The sequence below is a fragment of the Scyliorhinus canicula genome, chromosome 15, assembly GCF_902713615.1.
Source record: "Scyliorhinus canicula chromosome 15, sScyCan1.1, whole genome shotgun sequence".
Taxonomy (NCBI): domain Eukaryota; kingdom Metazoa; phylum Chordata; class Chondrichthyes; order Carcharhiniformes; family Scyliorhinidae; genus Scyliorhinus; species Scyliorhinus canicula.
The window spans coordinates 106,417,530-106,436,687 of record NC_052160.1 but is presented as its reverse complement, the minus strand read 5'-3'; the positions used below and the strand labels follow the sequence as shown (position 1 = coordinate 106,436,687).

The following is a 19,158-nucleotide window of genomic DNA, read 5'->3' as shown; positions in this document are numbered from 1 at the left end:
AATGAACCAATTGAGTGACGTATTTCATATAAGTGGTTTGAACATTCATATATTCATACTGTAGTCTTCTTTAGTTTCTGACTGGGGACTAGATTCTAATGTCAGTTGCCAGATGCAGATATGAATACTATATGAAGGTAGTTCACAGACTCCCAGGCTGAATGTCTTTTCTGCAGCCAAGGGGAGTCTGTGTTCCACGTTCATATAAATTGCCCAAGGTTGGAGCCTCTTTTCAGTCATTTGAAGAGGCTGCTCCTCAATCCTTGGTTGCACTTCAGTCCTGCGCTCCTAATCTTTGGTCACCTGTTGTGGAGAGGGATAGGACTGGAAGAGGGCCTCCTTGTAAGCCTACCCCTGGGTCTGGCAAAGGTGGCAATTATCAGTCCAAGCAGCGGGAAGGTGAGATGTAGTCTGACCTGACTGTCTGTCTCACAGCCGCAGCTGTGTTCGTAGCCAGGTGTCTTAGGGAGGGAGCACACAAAGAACAGCAAAGAACAAAGAAAATTACAGCACAGGAACAGGCCCTTCGGCCCTCCCAGCCTGCGCCGATCCAGATCCTTTATCTAAACCTGTCTCCTATTTTCCAAGGTCTACTTCCCTCTGTTCCCGCCCGTTCATATACCTGTCTAGATGCTTCTTAAATGATACTATCGTGCCCGCCTCTACCACCTCCGCTGGTAAAGCGTTCCAGGCACCCACCACCCTCTGCGTAAAAAACTTTTCACGCACATCTCCCTTAAACTTTCCCCCTCTCACCTTGAAATCGTGACCCCTTGTAACTGACACCCGCACTCTTGGGAAAAGCTTGTTGCTATCCACCCTGTCCATACCTCTCATAATTTTGTAGACCTCAATCAGGTCCCCCCTCAACCTCCGTCTTTCCAACGAAAACAATCCTAATCTACTCAACCTTTCTTCATAGCTAGCACCCTCCATACCAGGCAACATTCTGGTGAACCTCCTCTGCACTCTCTCCAAGGCATCCACATCCTTCTGGTAATGTGGCGACCAGAATTGCACGCAGTATTCCAAATGTGGCCGAACCAAAGTCCTATACAACTGTAACATGACCTGCCAACTCTTGTACTCAATACCCCGTCCGATGAAGGCAAGCATGCTGTATGTCTTCTTGACCACTCTATCAACATGCGTTGCCACCTTCAGGGTACAATGGACCTGAACTCCCAGATCTCTCTGCACATCAATTTTTCCCAAGACCCTTCCATTGACCATATAGTCCGCTCTTGAATTTGATCTTCCAAAATGCATCACCTCGCATTTGCCTGGATTGAACTCCATCTGCCATTTCTCTGCCCAACTCTCCAATCTATCTATCTATATTTTGTTGTATTCTCTGACAGTCCTCCTCACTATCTGCAACTCCACCAATCTTAGTATCATCTGCAAGCTTGCTAATCAGACCACCTATACCTTCCTCCAGGTCATTTATGTAGATCACAAACATCAGTGGTCCGAGCACGGATCTCTGTGGAACACCACTAGTCACCCTTCTCCATTTTGAGACACTCCCTTCCACCACTACTCTCTGTCTCCTGTTGCCCAGCCAGTTCTTTATCTATCTAGCTAGTACACCCTGAACCCCATACGACTTCACTTTTTCCATCAACCTGCCATGGGAAACCTTATCAAACGCCTTACTAAAGTCCATGTATATGACATCTACAGCCCTTCCCTCATCAATTAACTTTGTCACTTCCTCAAAGAATTCTTTTAGGTTTGTAAGACATGACCTTCCCTGCACAAAACCATGCTGCCTATCACTGATAAGTCTATTTTCTTCCAGATGTGAATAGATCCTATCCCTCAGTATCTTCTCCAACAGTTTGCCTACCACTGACGTCAAGCTCACAGGTCTATAATTCCCTGGATTATCCCTGCTACCCTTCTTAAACAAAGGGACAACATTAGCAATTCTCCAGTCCTCCGGGACCTCACCCGTGCTCAAGGATGCTGCAAAGATATCTGTTAAGGCCCCAGCTATTTCGACCCTCGCTTCCCTCAGTAACCTGGGATAGATCCCATCCGGTCCTGGGGACTTGTCCACCTTAATGTCTTTTAGAATACCCAAAACTTCCCCCTTCCGTATGACAACTTGACCGAGAGTATTTATACATCCATCCCTAGCCTCGACATCCATCTTGTCCCTCTCCTTTGTGAATACCGATGCAAAGTACTCATTAAGAATCTCACCCATTTCCTTTGAGTCCATGCATAAATTTCCTCTTTTGTCTTTAAGTGGGCCAATCCTTTCTCTAGTTACCCTCTTGCACCTTACATACGAATAAAATGCTTTGCAATTTTCCTTAACCCTGTTAGCCAAAGATATTTCATGACCCATTTTAGCCTTCTTTATTGCGCGTTTGAGGTTCATCCTACTTTCCCGATATTCCTCCAAAGCTTCATCAGTTTTGAGTTGCCTCGATCCTATGTATGCTTCCTTTTTCATCTTAGCTAGTCTCACAATTTCACCCGTCATCCATGGTTCCCTAATCTTGCCATTTCTATCTCTCATTTTCACAGGAACATGTCTGTCCTGCACTCTAATCAACCTTTCCTTAAAAGACTTCCACATTTCAAATGTGGATTCACCCTTAAACAGCTGCTCCCAGTCCACATTCCCTAGCTCCTGCCGAATTTTGTTATACTCTGCCTTTCCCCAATTGAGTACTCTTCCTTTCGGACCCCTCTTGTCCTTGTCCATGAGTATTCTAAAATTTACGGAATTGTGATCGCTATTCCCAATGTAATCACCGACTGAAACATCAACCACCTGGCCGGGATCATTCCCCAATACCAGGTCCAGTATGGCCCCTTCCCGAGTTGGACTATTTACATACTGCTCTAAAAAACTCTCCTGGATGCTCCTTACAAACTCTGCTCCATCTACGCCTCCAACACTACACGAATCCCATTCAATGTTGGGGAAGTTAAAATCTCCCATCACAACCACCCTATTGCTCCTACATTTTTCTATAATCTGTCTGCATATTTGTACCTCTACTTCATGCTCGCTTTTGGGAGGCCTGTAGTAAAGTCCCAACAATGTTACTGCACCCTTCCTATTTCTCAGCTCCACCCATATTGCCTCAGTGCTCGAATCCTCCATCGTGCCCTCCTTAATCACAGCTGTGATATAATCTCTGACGAGTAATGCAACTCCTCCACCCCTTCTACCTCCCTCTCTATCCCTCCTGAAGCATCTATACCCTGGGATATTCAGTTGCCAGTCCTGCCCTTCCCTCAACCAAGTCTCAGTAATACCAATAGCATCATAATCCCAGGTACTGATCCAAGTCCTAAATTCATCTGCCTTACCTGCTACACTTCTCGCATTAAAACAAATGCACATCAGACCACCTTTGCGTTCATCATCTCTTCCCTGTCTACTCTTCCCCTTAGTCACATTGAGTTTATTGTCTCGTACCTTACTGGCTTTAGTTGCTGCTTCTTTACTGACCTCTAACTTCCTACTCTGGTTCCCATCCCCCTGCCACATTAGTTTAAAACCTCCCCAACAGTGTTAGCAAAAGCACCCCCTAGGACATTGGTTCCAGTCCTGCCCAGCTGTAGACCATCCGGTTTGTAATGGTCCCACCGCCCCCAGAACCGGTTCCAATGTCCCAAAAATCTGAACCCCTCCCTCCTGCACCAACCTTCAAGCCACGTATTCATTCTGACTATTCTTGAATTTCTACTCTGACTGTCCCGTGGCACTGGTAGCAATCCTGAGATTACTACCTTTGAGGTCCTACTTTTTAACTTATCTCCTAACTCCCTAAATTCTGATAGTAGGACCTCGTCCCTTTTTTTTTACCTATATCGTTGGTGCCTATATGCACCACGACAACTGGCTGTTCACCCTCCCCCTTCAGTATGTCCTGCAGAGAGACATCCCTGACCCAAGCACCCGGGAGGCTACATACCATTCGGGAGTCTCGTTTTCGACCACAGAAATGCCTGTCTACTCCCCTTACAATTGAATCCCCTATGACTATAGCCCTGCCAGTCTTTTTCCAGCCCTTCTGTGCAGCAGAGCTAGCCACGGTGCCATGAGCCTGGCTACTACTGCCTTCCCCTGGTGAGTCATCTCCCCCAACAGTATCCAAAACGGTATACCTGTTTTGGAGGGAGACTGTTTGACCGCAGGGGACACCTGCACTGCCTTCCTGCTCTTTCTCTGCCTTTTGGTCACCCATTCCCTGTCTCCGTCACCAATCCTAATCTGCGGTGTGACCAACTCACTGAACGTGCTATCCACGACCTCTTCAGCATCGCGGATGCTCCAAAGTGAGTCCACCCGCAGCTCCAGAGCCGTCACGCGGTCTAACAGGAGCTGCAGCTGGACACACTTCCCGCACATGAAGAAGTCAGGGGCATCGGCCGTGTCCCTGAACTCCCACATTGCGCACGAGGAGCATAACACAGGTCTGGGATCTCCTGCCATTTTTACCCTTTACCTTGACAACAGCCCCTTCACAAACCACCTTCAAATTAGGCTGACCGCACTGCACGTATGCAAATTTCCCCAGAACAGCCAATCAGTAGCTCCGCTCTGCTGCCCTCTGCTGGATACACGGTATGCATTGGCACGGTTCAAGCATTCTGAAATCGGTGGGCGCCATGAGGGTGCATCCTTAGGAATGATATTTTGGTTTAATTATCATAGAATCCCTACAGTGCAGAAGGCCATTCAGCCCATTGAGTCTGCATCAACCCTCCGAAGGGACAGCCTACCTAGGCTCATTCCCCGCCCTAACCCCACAACCCCAACTAACAGTTGAACACCAAGGGACAATATTAGCATGACCAATCCAGATAACCTGCACACCTTTGGATTGTGGGAGGAAACCGGAGAACAGGAGGAATCCCACGCAGATTCGGGGAGAATATGCAAACTTCACACAGACTGTCTGACCTGAGGGCAGAATCGAACCCAGGTCCCTGGCGCTGTGAGCCAGCAGTGCTAACAACTCCGCCGCCATTAACTTTAAGTTTCCTGTTGATGTACTGTTCGATGTTCTGTTTTAGTTACAGTGCCATCAGGGGCTGCTCTCCCCCCTCCCTCCCTTTAATTTGAAAATGAAAAATGCTTATTGTCACGAGAGGCTTCAATGAAGTTACTGTGAAAAGCCCCTAGTCACCACATTCCGGCGCCTGTTCAGGGAGGCTGGTATGGGAATTGAACCGTGCTGCTGGCATGCCTTGGTCTGCCAAGCCAGTGATTTAGCCCAGTGTGCTAAACCAGCCCCTAATTTGTTTAGTTCATCGATTTTCGTTTTCTCAAAAAGAGTACAAATACTGTTTGTAATGGGCACTTCAGTGAGTAGCAGAAAGGCAACCTGGAACCTTGGACCACTGAGGCAACATAGGACAGTGGGGCAGAAAGTTTTAACCTTTCATTTTCGATTGTCCAGCAGTCCACAGGGTTACAGCATGTTCTCTCCCCTTCCGTTTTAAAAGCCGCTTTATGCAGATGTCCCCTTGAAATGCTCTGGCTTGATTGACAGGAGAACGAGCCAAACAGGACACCGACTCCACCCAGGCGTCTGAGTGTTCAGGTGCAGAACTGGGCGAGGCGAGAGTATTAAAAGTCCTGGCGAAAGCAGACGATCGAGAGGAATCGAAGAGGATGGCAGAACAGTATAACGTAAACATGGCTTATGTGAAGACAGTTACAGCCGGTGAATTATTTGATTGTCAGCATAATTCCACATTGGCTCTCCCGCGCCCCGAGAGGCTGAGCACCTTGACCCGACTAGACAGCGAGAAGAGAGTCAGCAGCCAAGTGCTGATGACGATGCAGAATAAGAGAAATCAGCAGAACTCCATGAAAAAAGGTCGGGGTCCCACTCGCCGCCTTTCCTCCCGCTTAAACGCAAGATTTATTTTATGGAGAAATATCATTAATAAACAAGTTAATGATTGCGTCTTTCGCGATCTTATGTTTGCAACTATGATACAATGAGCGCTACTACAAAGCTTTAATGGTGATGCTGCATTAATTAAAGTAATATTAACTAATTACTATCTTAATTTGATGCAAACGGCATTGGAAATGAAAAACGTTTTCACTTTGTATTGAAATATTTTAATCTTTTGACCTCCTGATTCACGGTGGCACAGTGGTTAGCAATGCTGCTTCACAGTGCCAGGGACCTGGGTCCAGTTCCTGCCGATGTGGAATATGCACTTTCTCCCTGTATCTGCGAGAATTTCCTCCGGGCGCCCCTGTTTCCCAAGATGAGCAGGTTAGGTGGATTGGCCTTGATGAAAATTGCCCTTTAGTGTCCACGGATGTGCAGGTTTGGTGGGGTTATCGTGTTATGTGGGGGGGGGGGGGGGGGGGGGGAACTGTTGAGTCGGCTGCATTTTCAGAGAGTCATAAGTTGATGCTGACTTGATGGGCCGAAGGGCCTCCTGCTCTGTAGGGATTCCATGATTCTGAGTAGAGATATTTTGTTTTGGATTTTACAAATGCATATTTTTATGATCACTATGGTTTACTGACAATTTTTACATTTTGTCTCAATGAAATGTTTACATATTGAGAATGGTACTATTGGCCTGGATGGATCCAAAGGTTCATAGGGCATGATTTATTTCAATTGAAACTGCGCTTGAGTCACAATGATAATCATATCTAATTTTAGTTACATTTTGATGTATAATAAATGCAGTTTTTCCAGTGTTGCTTAGAATTTATAGGACAGGATTGATTTGCTTTGTTCCTTTTTGTACAATTTAGCCAAAACTGCACAATGTGATTATTAAACCACCTGGGGTCACATCTAGTGCTTTATTCTAGTTTTCAGGTCAGCGACATACTGCTAGAACTGACAATAAGATGGGTGGATTGATAATGTTTTAATCTATCTGGGCTCAATGCAAAATGGCAGTTTGAGTATTTTGGTATTGCTTTATAATGGTTCTTTTTTTCTCTTTCTGCTTCTGTGTGATGTAGCATTATCAAATGGACAGTTGGACATGAACCAAAGAGACATTCTCAATTTTAGAAATTCAGTTGGAGGCACAATCACGAATACAGATCTGAGGCGCAAGGTAATTTTAAAAACACATTTATTTGACCTTTGACAGGCAGCATATCAGCTTTCATAATCTATAATAAGGTGATGTAAAATCAGACTAATATTGCGTTACAATTCATTTAGCAGGTTATGAAATTTTGCCTAACATGCTGCCACCCATGTCTGTGTTCAGATAATTAGATTCCATAATATAAGTGTTACCTAATTTCCAGCAAAGCTGCTAAAATCTTACTGAATTACTGTTCCTGAAAGGGTGGGAATAAAATCCAATTATTCTTGGTAATACATTTATATTTTCGCTTTACACTGTGCAGTAAAACTCTGCACCATTTTTCAAAATTTGAAATAGAACATAATTCAGATTTAATTCAGATTTAGTTCGGATTAATTTCTGTTTAGCAATGTGAATTATTGCAATTTATGCAAATGTGACATGGTGGACTATTACGACAAGGAAAAGTTTCAAGACCTAAAATATATACTTGTTAGTTCATGGGACGTGTATTCATTTGTTCACGAGATGCAGGTAATGCTGAAAAAGCTTTCTGCCCGAGAAAGTAATGGGGGGCTTTCTTGAACCACTGTAATATGTTGCAATGGTATTAGGAAAATTATTTACATTTTCACCGTCATTTTTCAAGCATGTTCACTGTTTTTAGTCAAGGGCAACAGCATAATACAGAGCAAGATCTCCCAAACAACCATGAGATGAACAATCAGCAAATTTTTGGTGTTCCTTGTGGGTGATATTGACCAGAACACACACAGACACTTCCCAGCCTGTTCTAATAGTGCAGTGGAACATATCCAACAGGGGAACAGGCAGATGGAGGGTTGGTGCAGAAATGTATTTTCTACAATGGTGGGAATGTTGATGGTGCTGCAAGCCGTCCTCCAGAACCGAACTGTATGTATCAGGCTTAATTTATGTATCAAAGCAGAATTAAAACCCACAGTGCTACCAACTAGGTGTCAGCTAACACTTGGTCCGAGAATGTCCTCACTGATATTCCTTCACTGCTGCTGTAACCTTGCCAGAGTACAACAAAAACCCCATTTACAAATGTATCTTGCTCATCCTCCCTCTTCTGTCCACCTCTCAACTCTCACCCCGCTTTGCTCCTCATTCATGGCTATGCCAACTGAATAAACTATTTGGCCTCTCTATCCCTCTCTTCATACTTAAACACTTCTTAGAATGTTCTTGACCAAGTTTCCAGTAACTCTTCCTGGTATCGGGCAGCACGGTGGCGCAGTGGGTTAGCCCTGCTGCCCCATGGCGCCGAGGTCCCAGGTTCGATCCCGGCCCTGGGTCACTGTCCATGTGGAATTTGCACATTCTCCCCGTGTTTGCGTGGGTTTCGCCCCCACAACCCAAAGATGTGCAGTCTAGGTGGATTGGCCACACTAAATTGCCCCTTAATTGGAAAAAATGAATTAGGTACTCTAAATGTATTAAATAAATTTTAAAACTCTTCCTGGTATCTCCTTTCACTGTGTGTCCATTTTTTGATTAATCCTGAACAATTTAGAAAGTTTTCCTGCAGAACAGATTAACTAGTTTTGCGTGCATTTGAGAAAAAAAAACTTCTTCCTGTATGTTTTATTGAAATTAAATTCAAGTGGCTGTTTAAGCTGAATTTTTACCACACTAAAAATAACTTGGAAATATTAAGTTATGGTGTAACCAATTTTAAACTGTTTGAATAATGCAACATTGCTAGGAACAGAAAGTTAGCTTTCTCTAAAATTACTGTTATTTTACGTAGACATTTGCCAAATTGAACAAAGTGTTATCTCTCAAACATGAGATGAAACACAGCTAAATTATTTGTTTGGTTTTTCTGCCTAGAATCATAGAATTCCACGGTAGCACAGTGGCTATCACTGTGGCTTCACAGCACTAGGGTCCCAGGTTTGATTCCTTGCTGGGTCACTGTCTGTGCGGAGTCTGCACATTCTCCCCGTGTCTGCACGGGTTTCCTCCGGGTGATTTGATTTCCTCCCACAGTCCAAAGCCGTGCAGGTTATGTGGATTGGCCATGCTAAATTGCCCTTTGTGTCCAAAAAGGGTAGGAGGGTATACTGGGTTACGGGGGTTGGATGGAAATGGAAGTGAGGGCTTAAGTGGGTCGGTGCAAACTCGATGGGCCGAATGTATGTTCTATGTTCCTCCAGTGCAGAAGGAGGCCATTCAGCCCATCGAGTCTGCACTGACTCTCTGAAAGAGGGAAGCTGCCTAGGCCCACTCCCCATAACCCCACATAACCAACGCATGTTAGCATGGCCAATCCACTTTGTGGGAGCAATGTTGGCCAGAACATGAAGATACATCCCAGCACCGATTCAAATAGGGAAATGGAATCTTTAATGAAAATGAGTGAAATGAAAATCGCTTATTGTCGCAAGTAGGCTTCAATGAAGTTACTATGAAAAGCCCCTAGTCGCCACATTCAGGCGCCTGTTCGGGGAGGCTGGTACGGGAATGTCAACCAAAGAACAAACAGATGGAAGGTTGGTTTAAATTTTTTTTTGACAGTGTAAATCATTTTTGAAGGCAAAAATGTTGACCGTGCTGCAGCAATCTTCTAGAACTGAACTGATGTTCCAACTGCTAAGGGCATGGCTGATGGCAAATGCCGAATTGTTAAAATCCCAGAAATGAAACTTGAAATTCCTGTCAATTGTGTTTGTAATTTGAATAATATGGGGAAAGGTATGAAATCCAGAGAGATATGTCCCGGAGTGTGATTTTTAATTAATGTTTATCAAGACATTTTTTTAAAAGACAAAATAAAATAGAAGCATTGTACACTTAACTAAGACAAGGCTTTAAACTGTATCAATATTTTAAACAATTCCAAGCAATCTTAACTTAATAACCTTTGGAGCTTACTCTTCCCAATCTGTTATACAACACCTTACAGGTTGTAAGATCTATAAATATCCAACAGCGTTACCACACAGTGCTTTTATATTTCTTGGGGTTGTTTCTGGGAAACACCAACAGTTAATCTTTCAAATCAAGCTTCCTTCTCGCACACACTGCTTTCTGGGAGGTAAACATCTTCCTACTGTGGACTGTGAACTAAAATGAACAGCTTTCTCCGTAGGTTTCAGTATCTCCTTAAATATATTTTTTCCTTTGATCTCTCCCTTATCTGACCTAATTTATTTTGAACTGTGTCTCCCAGACTCAATTACTTTCATCTTCTTTAGCCAATGGAGTTTAAAAGCAAAGTCAACTACCTTTGCACGTATTCCCTATGACACATTTCCTTCACAGCTTGTGTCTCTACCTTTGAAGCCTAACAACACCCATTCTTCCTATATTACCTTAGGTGAGCATCTGTTTGCATTGTCGCTAAATTCATTAACATATCAAATGCACTGGCTTCATGTACACAGTCACTCTGCCCCTGCCTTAATTATTTTACTCACATATTCTCACAGTTTAAAATGTGTGACCAGGACGTAACCCACACAATATATTCACATTTCATGGATTTCCCTGTTATTTTCATGGACACACCTAGATTATGTATCAAAATTACAATTATTGTATTCAAGTACAATGCTCTCACAAGGCAAATAAAAAATGAAATAGAATTATCTTTGAATAACAATTGTCCTTCAGTCGTGAATAACTTTTCAAAAATATTCTTTTTGATGATCAATCTTATTAGTATTATCATTGTTCAGTTCGATTAGCCATGCTGCAAAACAAATAATAACAATTAACTAGACCACCAACATGTAAATGTGAAATGATATTTATTTGATTGCCTTGCTTGCTAATTTATAATCATCTTATGGCTCTGATTGTATGTTGCTGGTGTTTCTGTTTCCATCATATGAAATTTAATACCTTTAACATGTAGAAATATTAATATAAATTTTCAAGTCAATTCACGTATTCTGCACAGAAAGCTACACTACATGTTTTATAATGATCACGTTAATAGACCATTACGCAGCATAACCAAACATTTCCGAATTGCCATCTTCAATAAAATATAACTTAGATTGATTATTCCAATAATATTACCTGGATATTAAACACGTGCTATTTACTTGTTCGGAAAGAGAATATCAATGCTGTAAAGTATATATTTCACATTTCTCCAACTTTCGCTGCTTATGTTTTATGACTGAAGTCAAAAGTGCATGAAAGGATTTTACCTTGGGCTGTTAAAACTATAATTAAAAAATTATACCATGGTCTTGGGTGAAAAATAAGTGTAGGGTGGCAGTCTTCTACCTAAAGAATATGAGATCCAGAAGGCTAATCATTTTTGTTCATTCATTTTTTTTTTTGATGGCGAATTATCCAGAATCACTGATTCAGGCGTAGTAAATTAAACTTTGTCATTCAAAATTTAAGTATCTCATGACAGATTGGAATCTGGAGCAAAAGGGTAGCAGTTCTAAATGTTCGACAACAACTAATTAATTTTCATTACTGATCTTGTACGAAAATAAATAATGTCAGACTCTAGTGGGTGGCTAATTGTTTAATATTCGAACGATGGCTACAACCTCTTACAAAAATCTAAACGTAATTCAGGACCAGAGTCATCTCTTGGACCAGGTTTGATTGCTGAGTTTTCCTATTCCTTCCCTCCCTCCACTACAATTTCCCCCCCCCCATCCCCAATAGGCCTGAAGTTTTACCAGCCTTTTGTTGGGGTGATGCTTGTGTTACCCAAGTCATAATTGCGTTGCTCAGCCGAAAGAGTCTTTTCCTGTGTAGAACTGTTTATAAAATGTGATACATTTGAAAGGAAATGACTCTTTATATAGCGAGTGATGTGACCATCAATTCACAAGACACATGGTTGGAAGTGAACAGTGGTTTTAATAATCTCACAACGGAGCCTGCCTGCGACAAGATGAACTGGCAGGCAGGCTCAGGCTGCCAAGCTTTATACAACCAGTTGGTGGGAGGAGCCATGGGCAGAGCCAAGGGTGGAGCCCAGTACAAACTCCCGTACCAGTACATCTCCCCCTAGGGGAAGAGCCGCGCAACTGCTCGTGTGCCGAGCTTACACAGACATAGTACATCATATGTAATAGCAGTGTGAATTACGCTACTGTGATTCACCACATTCACCCCCTGTAAAAAAATTGAGTCCAACGGGGGTGATGTGTCTACAATTTTCCCGATTGCGGGTTACAGTTATAAGTTACAATTTACAGGTTAAGTCGATCCGGAGGCCGAGTCGTCCTCTGGGATCGACGAAGCACCGGGCTTGCAGCCTCTTCTGGTGGCTGGGCGGTGGTGGTCGGCGAGGGAACCATGGCGGACTCCGGGGGTGATTCGTCCAGAGATTCGTATCCGACTGGTTCGGCTGGTGACGGGGAGTGCCGGAAACCCAATGGCGCGGGGGCGCGGAGCACGGGCAGCGGAACTGCAGGCGTGGGGGTGCCGGGCGCAGGGGGTTGGGTGGGGTATAGTGCGAGAGGTATCTCAGTGGAGGTAGTGTCGGAGTAGGATCCTGCAGGTGCCAGGTCCCGGAGAGAAACAGTGTCCTGATGGCCGTCAGGGTACTCTATAAATGCGTAGTGTGGGTTTGAATGGAGCAGGAGCACTCTCTCTATGAGTGGATCAGTCTTGTGAGTCCGGACGTGCTTCCTGAGGAGAACCGGGCCCGGTGTCTTTAACCATGCTGGGAGCGAAACCCCCGTGGTAGTGCCCCTGGAGAAAACGAATAGCCGCTCGTGAGGGGTCTGGTTGGTGGCCGTACTTAGGAGGGACCTAATAGCATGGAGCACGTCAGGGAGGACTTCCTGCCAATGGGAGGTCGGGAGCTTCCTGGACCGGAGGGTCAGTAGGACGGTCTTCCAGACCGTCGCGTTCTCCCTCTCCACCTGCCCGTTCCCCCTGGGGTTGTAGCTGGTAGTCCTGCTCGAGGCAATGCCCTTTTCGAGTAGGTACTGACTCAGCCCGTCGCTCATAAAGGATGAACCCCTGTTGCTGTGTACGTAGCTGGGGAACCCGAACAGAGTGAAGATACTATGCAGGGCCCTAATGACTGTGTGGGAGGTCATGTCGGGGCACGGGAAAGCATAGGGGAAGCGAGAAAACTCGTCGATGAAGTTCAGGAAGTACACATTCCTATTGGTTGAGGGAGTGGCCCTTTGAAATCGATAGCGAGGCGTTCAAAGGGCCGGGAGCCTTGACCAGGTGGGTCCTGTCTGGTCTATAGAAGTGCGGTTTGCACTCCGCGCAGATCGGGCAGTCCCTGGTGATGGCCTGTACCTCCTCGGTGGAGAAAGGCAGATTTCGGGCTTTGACATAGTGGGCGAGCCGGGTGACCCCGGGTGGCAGAGGTCATGGTGGATAGCTTTCAGGCGGTCGTCTTGCGCGCTGGCGCACGTGCCGCGGGACAGGGAATCTGGGGGCTCGTTGAGCTTCCCCGGTCGGTACATAATATCGTACTTGTAGGTGGAGAGTTCGATCCTCTACCGTAGGATCTTACCATTTTTTATTTTGCCCCTTTGAGAGTTGTCGAACATAAAGGCTACCGATCTTTGGTCAGTGATGACGGTGAACCTCCTACCTGCGAGGTAGTGCCTCCAGTGACATGTCGCTTCCATGATGGCTTGTGCTTCCTTTTTGACCGAGGAGTGTTGACGTTCCAATGCGGAGAGGGTTCGGGAGAAAAAGGCGACTGGTCTCCCTGCCTGATTTAGTGTGGCTGCGAGATCGACCTCTGAGGCATCGCTCTCTACCTGAAAGGGGACGGATTCATCCACCGCCCGCATGGCCGCTTTGGCGATGTCCTCCTTAATACGAGTGAAGGCCTGACGAGCCTCATCCAATAGGGGAAGAGTGTGGCCTTAAATAGTGGGCGGGCTTTGTCCGCATATTGAGGGACCCACTGGGTGTAATACGAGAAGAATCCCAGGCACCTTTTGAGGGCCCTGGGACAATGAGGAAGAGGGAGTTCTAAGAGTGGGCGCATACGGTCCGGGTCGGGGCCCAGGACTCCGTTCTCCATGACATAGCCGAGGATGGCTATGTGCACGATTTCCTGGTCGTGCGGAAAACGCATTTCTCCGTGTTATAGGTACGGTTGAGTTTCTGGGCAATCCGGAGAATTCGATCGAGGTTAGCGTCGTGGTCCTGCTGGTCGTGGCTGCAGATGGTGACGTTATCCAGGTACGGAAACGTGGCCCGCAGCCCGTACTGGTCCACCATTCGGTCCATTTCTCATTGGAACATCGAGACCCCATTAGTGATGCCAAAGGGAACCCGGAGGAAGTGAAAGAGGCGGCCGTCGGCCTCAAACGCCGTGAAGTGGCGATCCTCCGGGCGGATTGGTAACTGATGGTATGCAGACTTCAGATCCACCGTGGAAAAGACTTTATAGTGGGCGATCTGATTCACCATGTCTGTAATTCTAGGGAGGGGATACGCATCGAGGAGCGTGAACCGATTAATGGTCTGGCTATAGTCCACTACCATTCTGAATTTTTCCCCGGTCTTGACGACCACCACCTGAGCTCTCCAGGGACTGTTACTGGCCTCGATGATCCCCTCACGTAGGAGCCTATGGACCTCAGTTCTGATAAATACCCTGTTCTGCAGGCTGTATCGCCTGCTGCGAGTGGCTACGGGTTTGCAGTCTGGCGTGAGATTGGCAAAGAGTGGAGGGGGGTCGATTTTTAGAGTAGCGAGGCTGCAGATAGTGAGTGGGGGCAAGGGCCCGCCGAAGCTAAGTGTGAGGCTTTGCAGGTTGCACTGAAAATCGAGTCCCAGTAGGAGTGGGGCGCAGAGTTCAGGGAGCACCTACAGCTGGAAGTTTGAGTAGCTAGTGCCCTGGATCTTTAGGGTCGCGACGGTGCGCCCTTGGAGGTGAACAGAGTGGGAGCCCAAAGAGAGGGAGATAGTTTGCCGTGCAGGGAAAATAGGGAGCGAACAGCGTCTTACCAGTTCTGAGTGTACGAAGCTCTCGGTGCTCCCGGAGTCGAAGAGGCACGGTGTACTGTAGCCGTTGATCTGAACGGTCATCATAGAATTTCGGAGGTGCTTTGGACGCGACTGGTCCAGTGTCACTGCGCTTAGTTGCAGGTAGTCAGCGGCTCGATCAGCTATGCTGGAGTGGCCCCATGATGACTGCCCTCTGAGTTCGGAATCTTCTAGTCGAATTTCTGAGTTGGAAGAGGATGGAGCCCAAGATGGCCACCCCCATGAGTCGCACATAGACCTCGGTGATGGGCCTCATGTACATTCGATCTAGCATGGCTAGGGCCCCCGTATACGAGTTGGTACCATTTAGTTGAGAAGATATACGGTGGATCACCCTTGCGTGCAGTAGACTTGAGTTTCTGCTCCTCTGTAGTTTCAACAGTACTTGATTCAGCCAGGTAGGCCTTGAAACACCTGAGCCAGTGTAGAAAGATTTCTCTTGCCTCTGCAGCCTGCGGGTCGAGTTCTAGTCGGTCAGGTTTGAGGGCTGATTCCATAGTTGTTTCTTTGAGTTCTTTCTTCAATTTCTTCTTATCGATTTCTTCTTGTTTCCTGAGATTATTAAATTGATGAGACCATCAATTCACAAGACACATGGTTGGAAGTGAACAGTGGTTTTAATAATCTCACAACGGAGCCTGCCTGCGACGAGATGAACTGGCAGGCAGGCTCAGACTGCCACGCTTTATACAACCAGTTGGTGGGAGGAGCCATGGGCGGAGCCAAGGGTGGAGCCCAGTACAAACTTGCGTACACTCCCAGTACATCTCCCCCTAGGGTCAGAGCCGCGCAACTGCTCGTGTGCCGAGTTTACACAGACATAGTACGCCATTTGTAATAACAGTGTAGCGGCAGGATGCAATGTGCCATTTGTTGGCGGTGGGATTCTCCGTCCTCACTGTTGTCGATGGAGATTTCCATTAAAGCCACCCCATGCCACCGGGAAATCCATAGATCGGGGTGCACTACCAGTGAGACCAGAGAACCCCAATGTAATTTTGCACAAAATTCAGAATAAAAACTTAAATATTGGACAAAGCTGTTTGATTAAAAAGAACAGTTTCTGCATGGATATCCCATCTGAAATATGACCTGTTTAATTTGTATAAATTTCTGTTTCGTAATCACAGAATCCAACATTGAAATGTTATTTGACCTCAACCTTTGGAAAATACCTCCAACCTACAGGAAATCCAGGAAAAGCTTTATTCCCTTTTAATATAATCCAGCATTAGAAATTATTTAATCAACTCCATTGATCACACCAATGGCATTGCCCAAACTAGTCACTTCTTGTCAAAACAAATGGTTCGATTATTCCTGTGCATAGGGCAGCACGGTGGCACAATAGTTGGTACTGCTGCCTCACGGTGCCGAGGTCCCAGGTTCGATCCCGGCTCTGGGTCACTGACCGTGTGCAGTTTGCACATTCTCCCCGTGTTTGTGTGGGTTTTGCCCCCACAACCCAAAGATGTGCAGGATAGGTGAATTGGCCACGCTAAATTGCCCCTTAATTGTAAAAAATGAATTGGGTACTGCAAATTTATTTTAAAAAAGATTATTCCTGTGCATTTTCCGTATTTCTTTTTTAAAAATTAATTTATAAGATGTGGGCACTGCTGGTTAGGCCAGCATTTATTGCCCATCCCTAGTTGCCCTTCAGAAGGTGGTGGTGAGTTGCAGTCCTTGCGGTGTAGGTACACCCACTGTGCAGTTAGGGAGGGAGTTCGCGGATGTTACCCCAGCGACAGTAAAGGAACGGTGATATATTTCCAGTCAGGGTTGTGAGTGACTTGAAAGGGAATGTCCAGGTGGTGGGGTTCCCAGATATCTGCTGCTCTAGGGCTTCTAGATGGTAGTGGTTGTGGGTTTGGAAGGTGCTGCCTAAGGAACCTTGGTGAATTACTGCAGTGCATTTTGTAGATGGTACACACGGCTGCCACTATTCGGTGGTGGTGGAAGGTTTGAATGTTTGTGGAAGGGGGAGCAATCAAGCGGGGCTGCTTTGTCCTAGATGGTGTCGAGCTTCTTGAGTGTTGTTGGAGCTGTACTCATCCAGGCAAGTAGAGAGTACTCCATTACACTCCTGAAATGTACCTTGTAGATGGTGGACAGGCTTTGGGGGGTCAGGAGGTGAATTACTTGACGTAATTTGACTTGCCCTGATAGACACAGTATTAATATGGCTAGTCCAGTTCAGTTTCTGATCAGGTAACCCCAGGATTTTGATTGTGGGGGATTCAGTGATGGTAATGCCATTGAATGTCAAGCAGTGGTGGTTAGATCCTCTTTTGTAGGAGATGGTCATTGCCGGGCACTTGTGTGGTGCGAATGTAACTTGTCAGCTCAAGCTTGGATATTGTCCAGGTTTTGCTGCATTTGGACATGGACTACTTCATTATCTGAGGAGTCATGAATGGTGTTTGTGCAGTTATCTGCAAACATCCCCACTTCTGACCTTACGATGGAAGGGAGGTCATTGGCGAAGCAGTTGAAGATGGTTTGGTTCGCATACTCCAATGAGTTGTTTAATTGTCCACCATTCACAGCTGGATGTGGCAAGATTACAGAGTTTAGATCTGATTTATTTGTTCTGAAATCGCATAGCTCTGTCTATTACTTGTTGCTTATGCTGGTTGGCACACAAATAGTCATATGTTGTAACTTGATCAGGTTGACACCTAATTTTTTGGTCTGCCTGATGTTGCTCCTGGCATGCTCCCCTGCAGTCTTCATTGAACCAGGATAGATACACTGGCTTGGTGGTAATGGTGGAGTGGGGGATATGCTATGCCTTGAGATTACAGATTGTGGTTGAATACAATGTCGCTGATGGCCCACGGCGCTTCATGGATGCCCAGTCTTGAATTGCGAGATCTGTTCGAAATCTATCCCGTTTAGCACGGTAGTACTGCCACACAACATGATGGAGGGTATCCTCAATGTGAATACAGGACTTTTGTCTCCACAAGGACTGCGCGGTGGTCACTTCTATCAATACTGTCATGGTTAGATGCATCTGCAGCAGGCAGATGTTTTTTCCCTCTAGTTGGTTTCCTTGCTACCTGCTGCAGTCCCAGTCTAGCAGCTGTGTCTTTTAAACCCGGCTGCCTCGGTCTGTAGTGGCACTACGGAGCCATTCTTTATTTTGTTTTGGAAAAATATTTTCTTAAGACATTTGTATTGTGAATTTTAACAAAATAAGCAACCACACACCAAACCAACAACAAAACCCAGCCAATGTGGCTTACATAAACAACTCCCCATTCCCAATTTCCCATACTATTGAGCCACTCTTGGTGATGGCCATTGAAATCCCCCACCCAGAGCATATTCTGCACCCTTGCCACCATCAGTGCTTCCTCCAAGTGCTGTTCAACATGGGGTACTGATTTATCAGCGGACGGTGGCCGGTACGTGGTAATCAGCTAGAGATTTTGTTGTCCAAGTTTAACCTGAAGCAATAAGACTTCATGTGGTCCAGAGTTGATGTTGAGGACTGCCAGGGCAACTCCCTCCTGACTGTATACCACTGTGCCATCACCTCTTCTTGGTCTGTCCTGCTAGTGAGACAGGACATACCCAGGAATGGTGAGGGTCTTTAAGGTGATTATGTCAGGCTGTTGCTTAACTGTGAGACATCACATCTAACTTTCGCACAAACCCCCAGATGTTAGTGAGGAGGACTTTGCAGGGTCCTCGACAGGGCTAGCTTTGCCATTGTCGTTTCCAGTGCCTGGTTTGATGCTGGGTTGCCATCCAGTTTCATTCCTTTTTTGTTGAATACAACCGAGTGGCTTGCTGGGCCATTTCAGAGGGCATTTTAAGAGTTAACCACATTGCTGTGGGTCTGGAGTCACATGTAGGGCAGACCAGGTAAGGATGGCAGATTTCCTTTCCTAAAGGACATTGGTGAACTAGATGGGTTTTTACGACAAATGACAATGGTTACATGGCCATTAAATTCCATCACCTGCCGAGGTGGGATTCGAACCCCAGTCTCCAGATCGTTATCCTTGCCCTTTGGTTTACTGGTCCAGCGACAATACCACTTTGGCACTGCCTCCACTGTCTTCCCTACTTTTTGTGGATTATGTTCTTACAGTTTTAGCACTG

The 19,158-nt window shown here is 45.8% G+C and overlaps 1 protein-coding gene across 2 annotated transcripts in view; it reads left to right on the top strand.

Annotated features, from left to right (window-relative positions):
- The first annotated feature begins 5,569 nt into the window (after positions 1-5,569).
- Positions 5,570-19,158, top strand: part of LOC119978409 (plakophilin-1-like) — a 72,510-nt gene continuing 58,921 nt past the window's right edge. Inside the window, exons 1-2 of one of the 2 annotated variants that reach the window (XM_038820036.1) lie at positions 5,570-5,858; positions 6,983-7,080. In XM_038820036.1, coding sequence (XP_038675964.1) covers positions 5,651-5,858; positions 6,983-7,080 — 306 coding nt within the window. In that variant the 5' untranslated portion in view covers positions 5,570-5,650. Of the gene's footprint in view, positions 5,859-5,939; positions 6,029-6,982; positions 7,081-19,158 lie in introns of those variants that run through there. The other variant, XM_038820037.1, reaches the window with a different exon arrangement.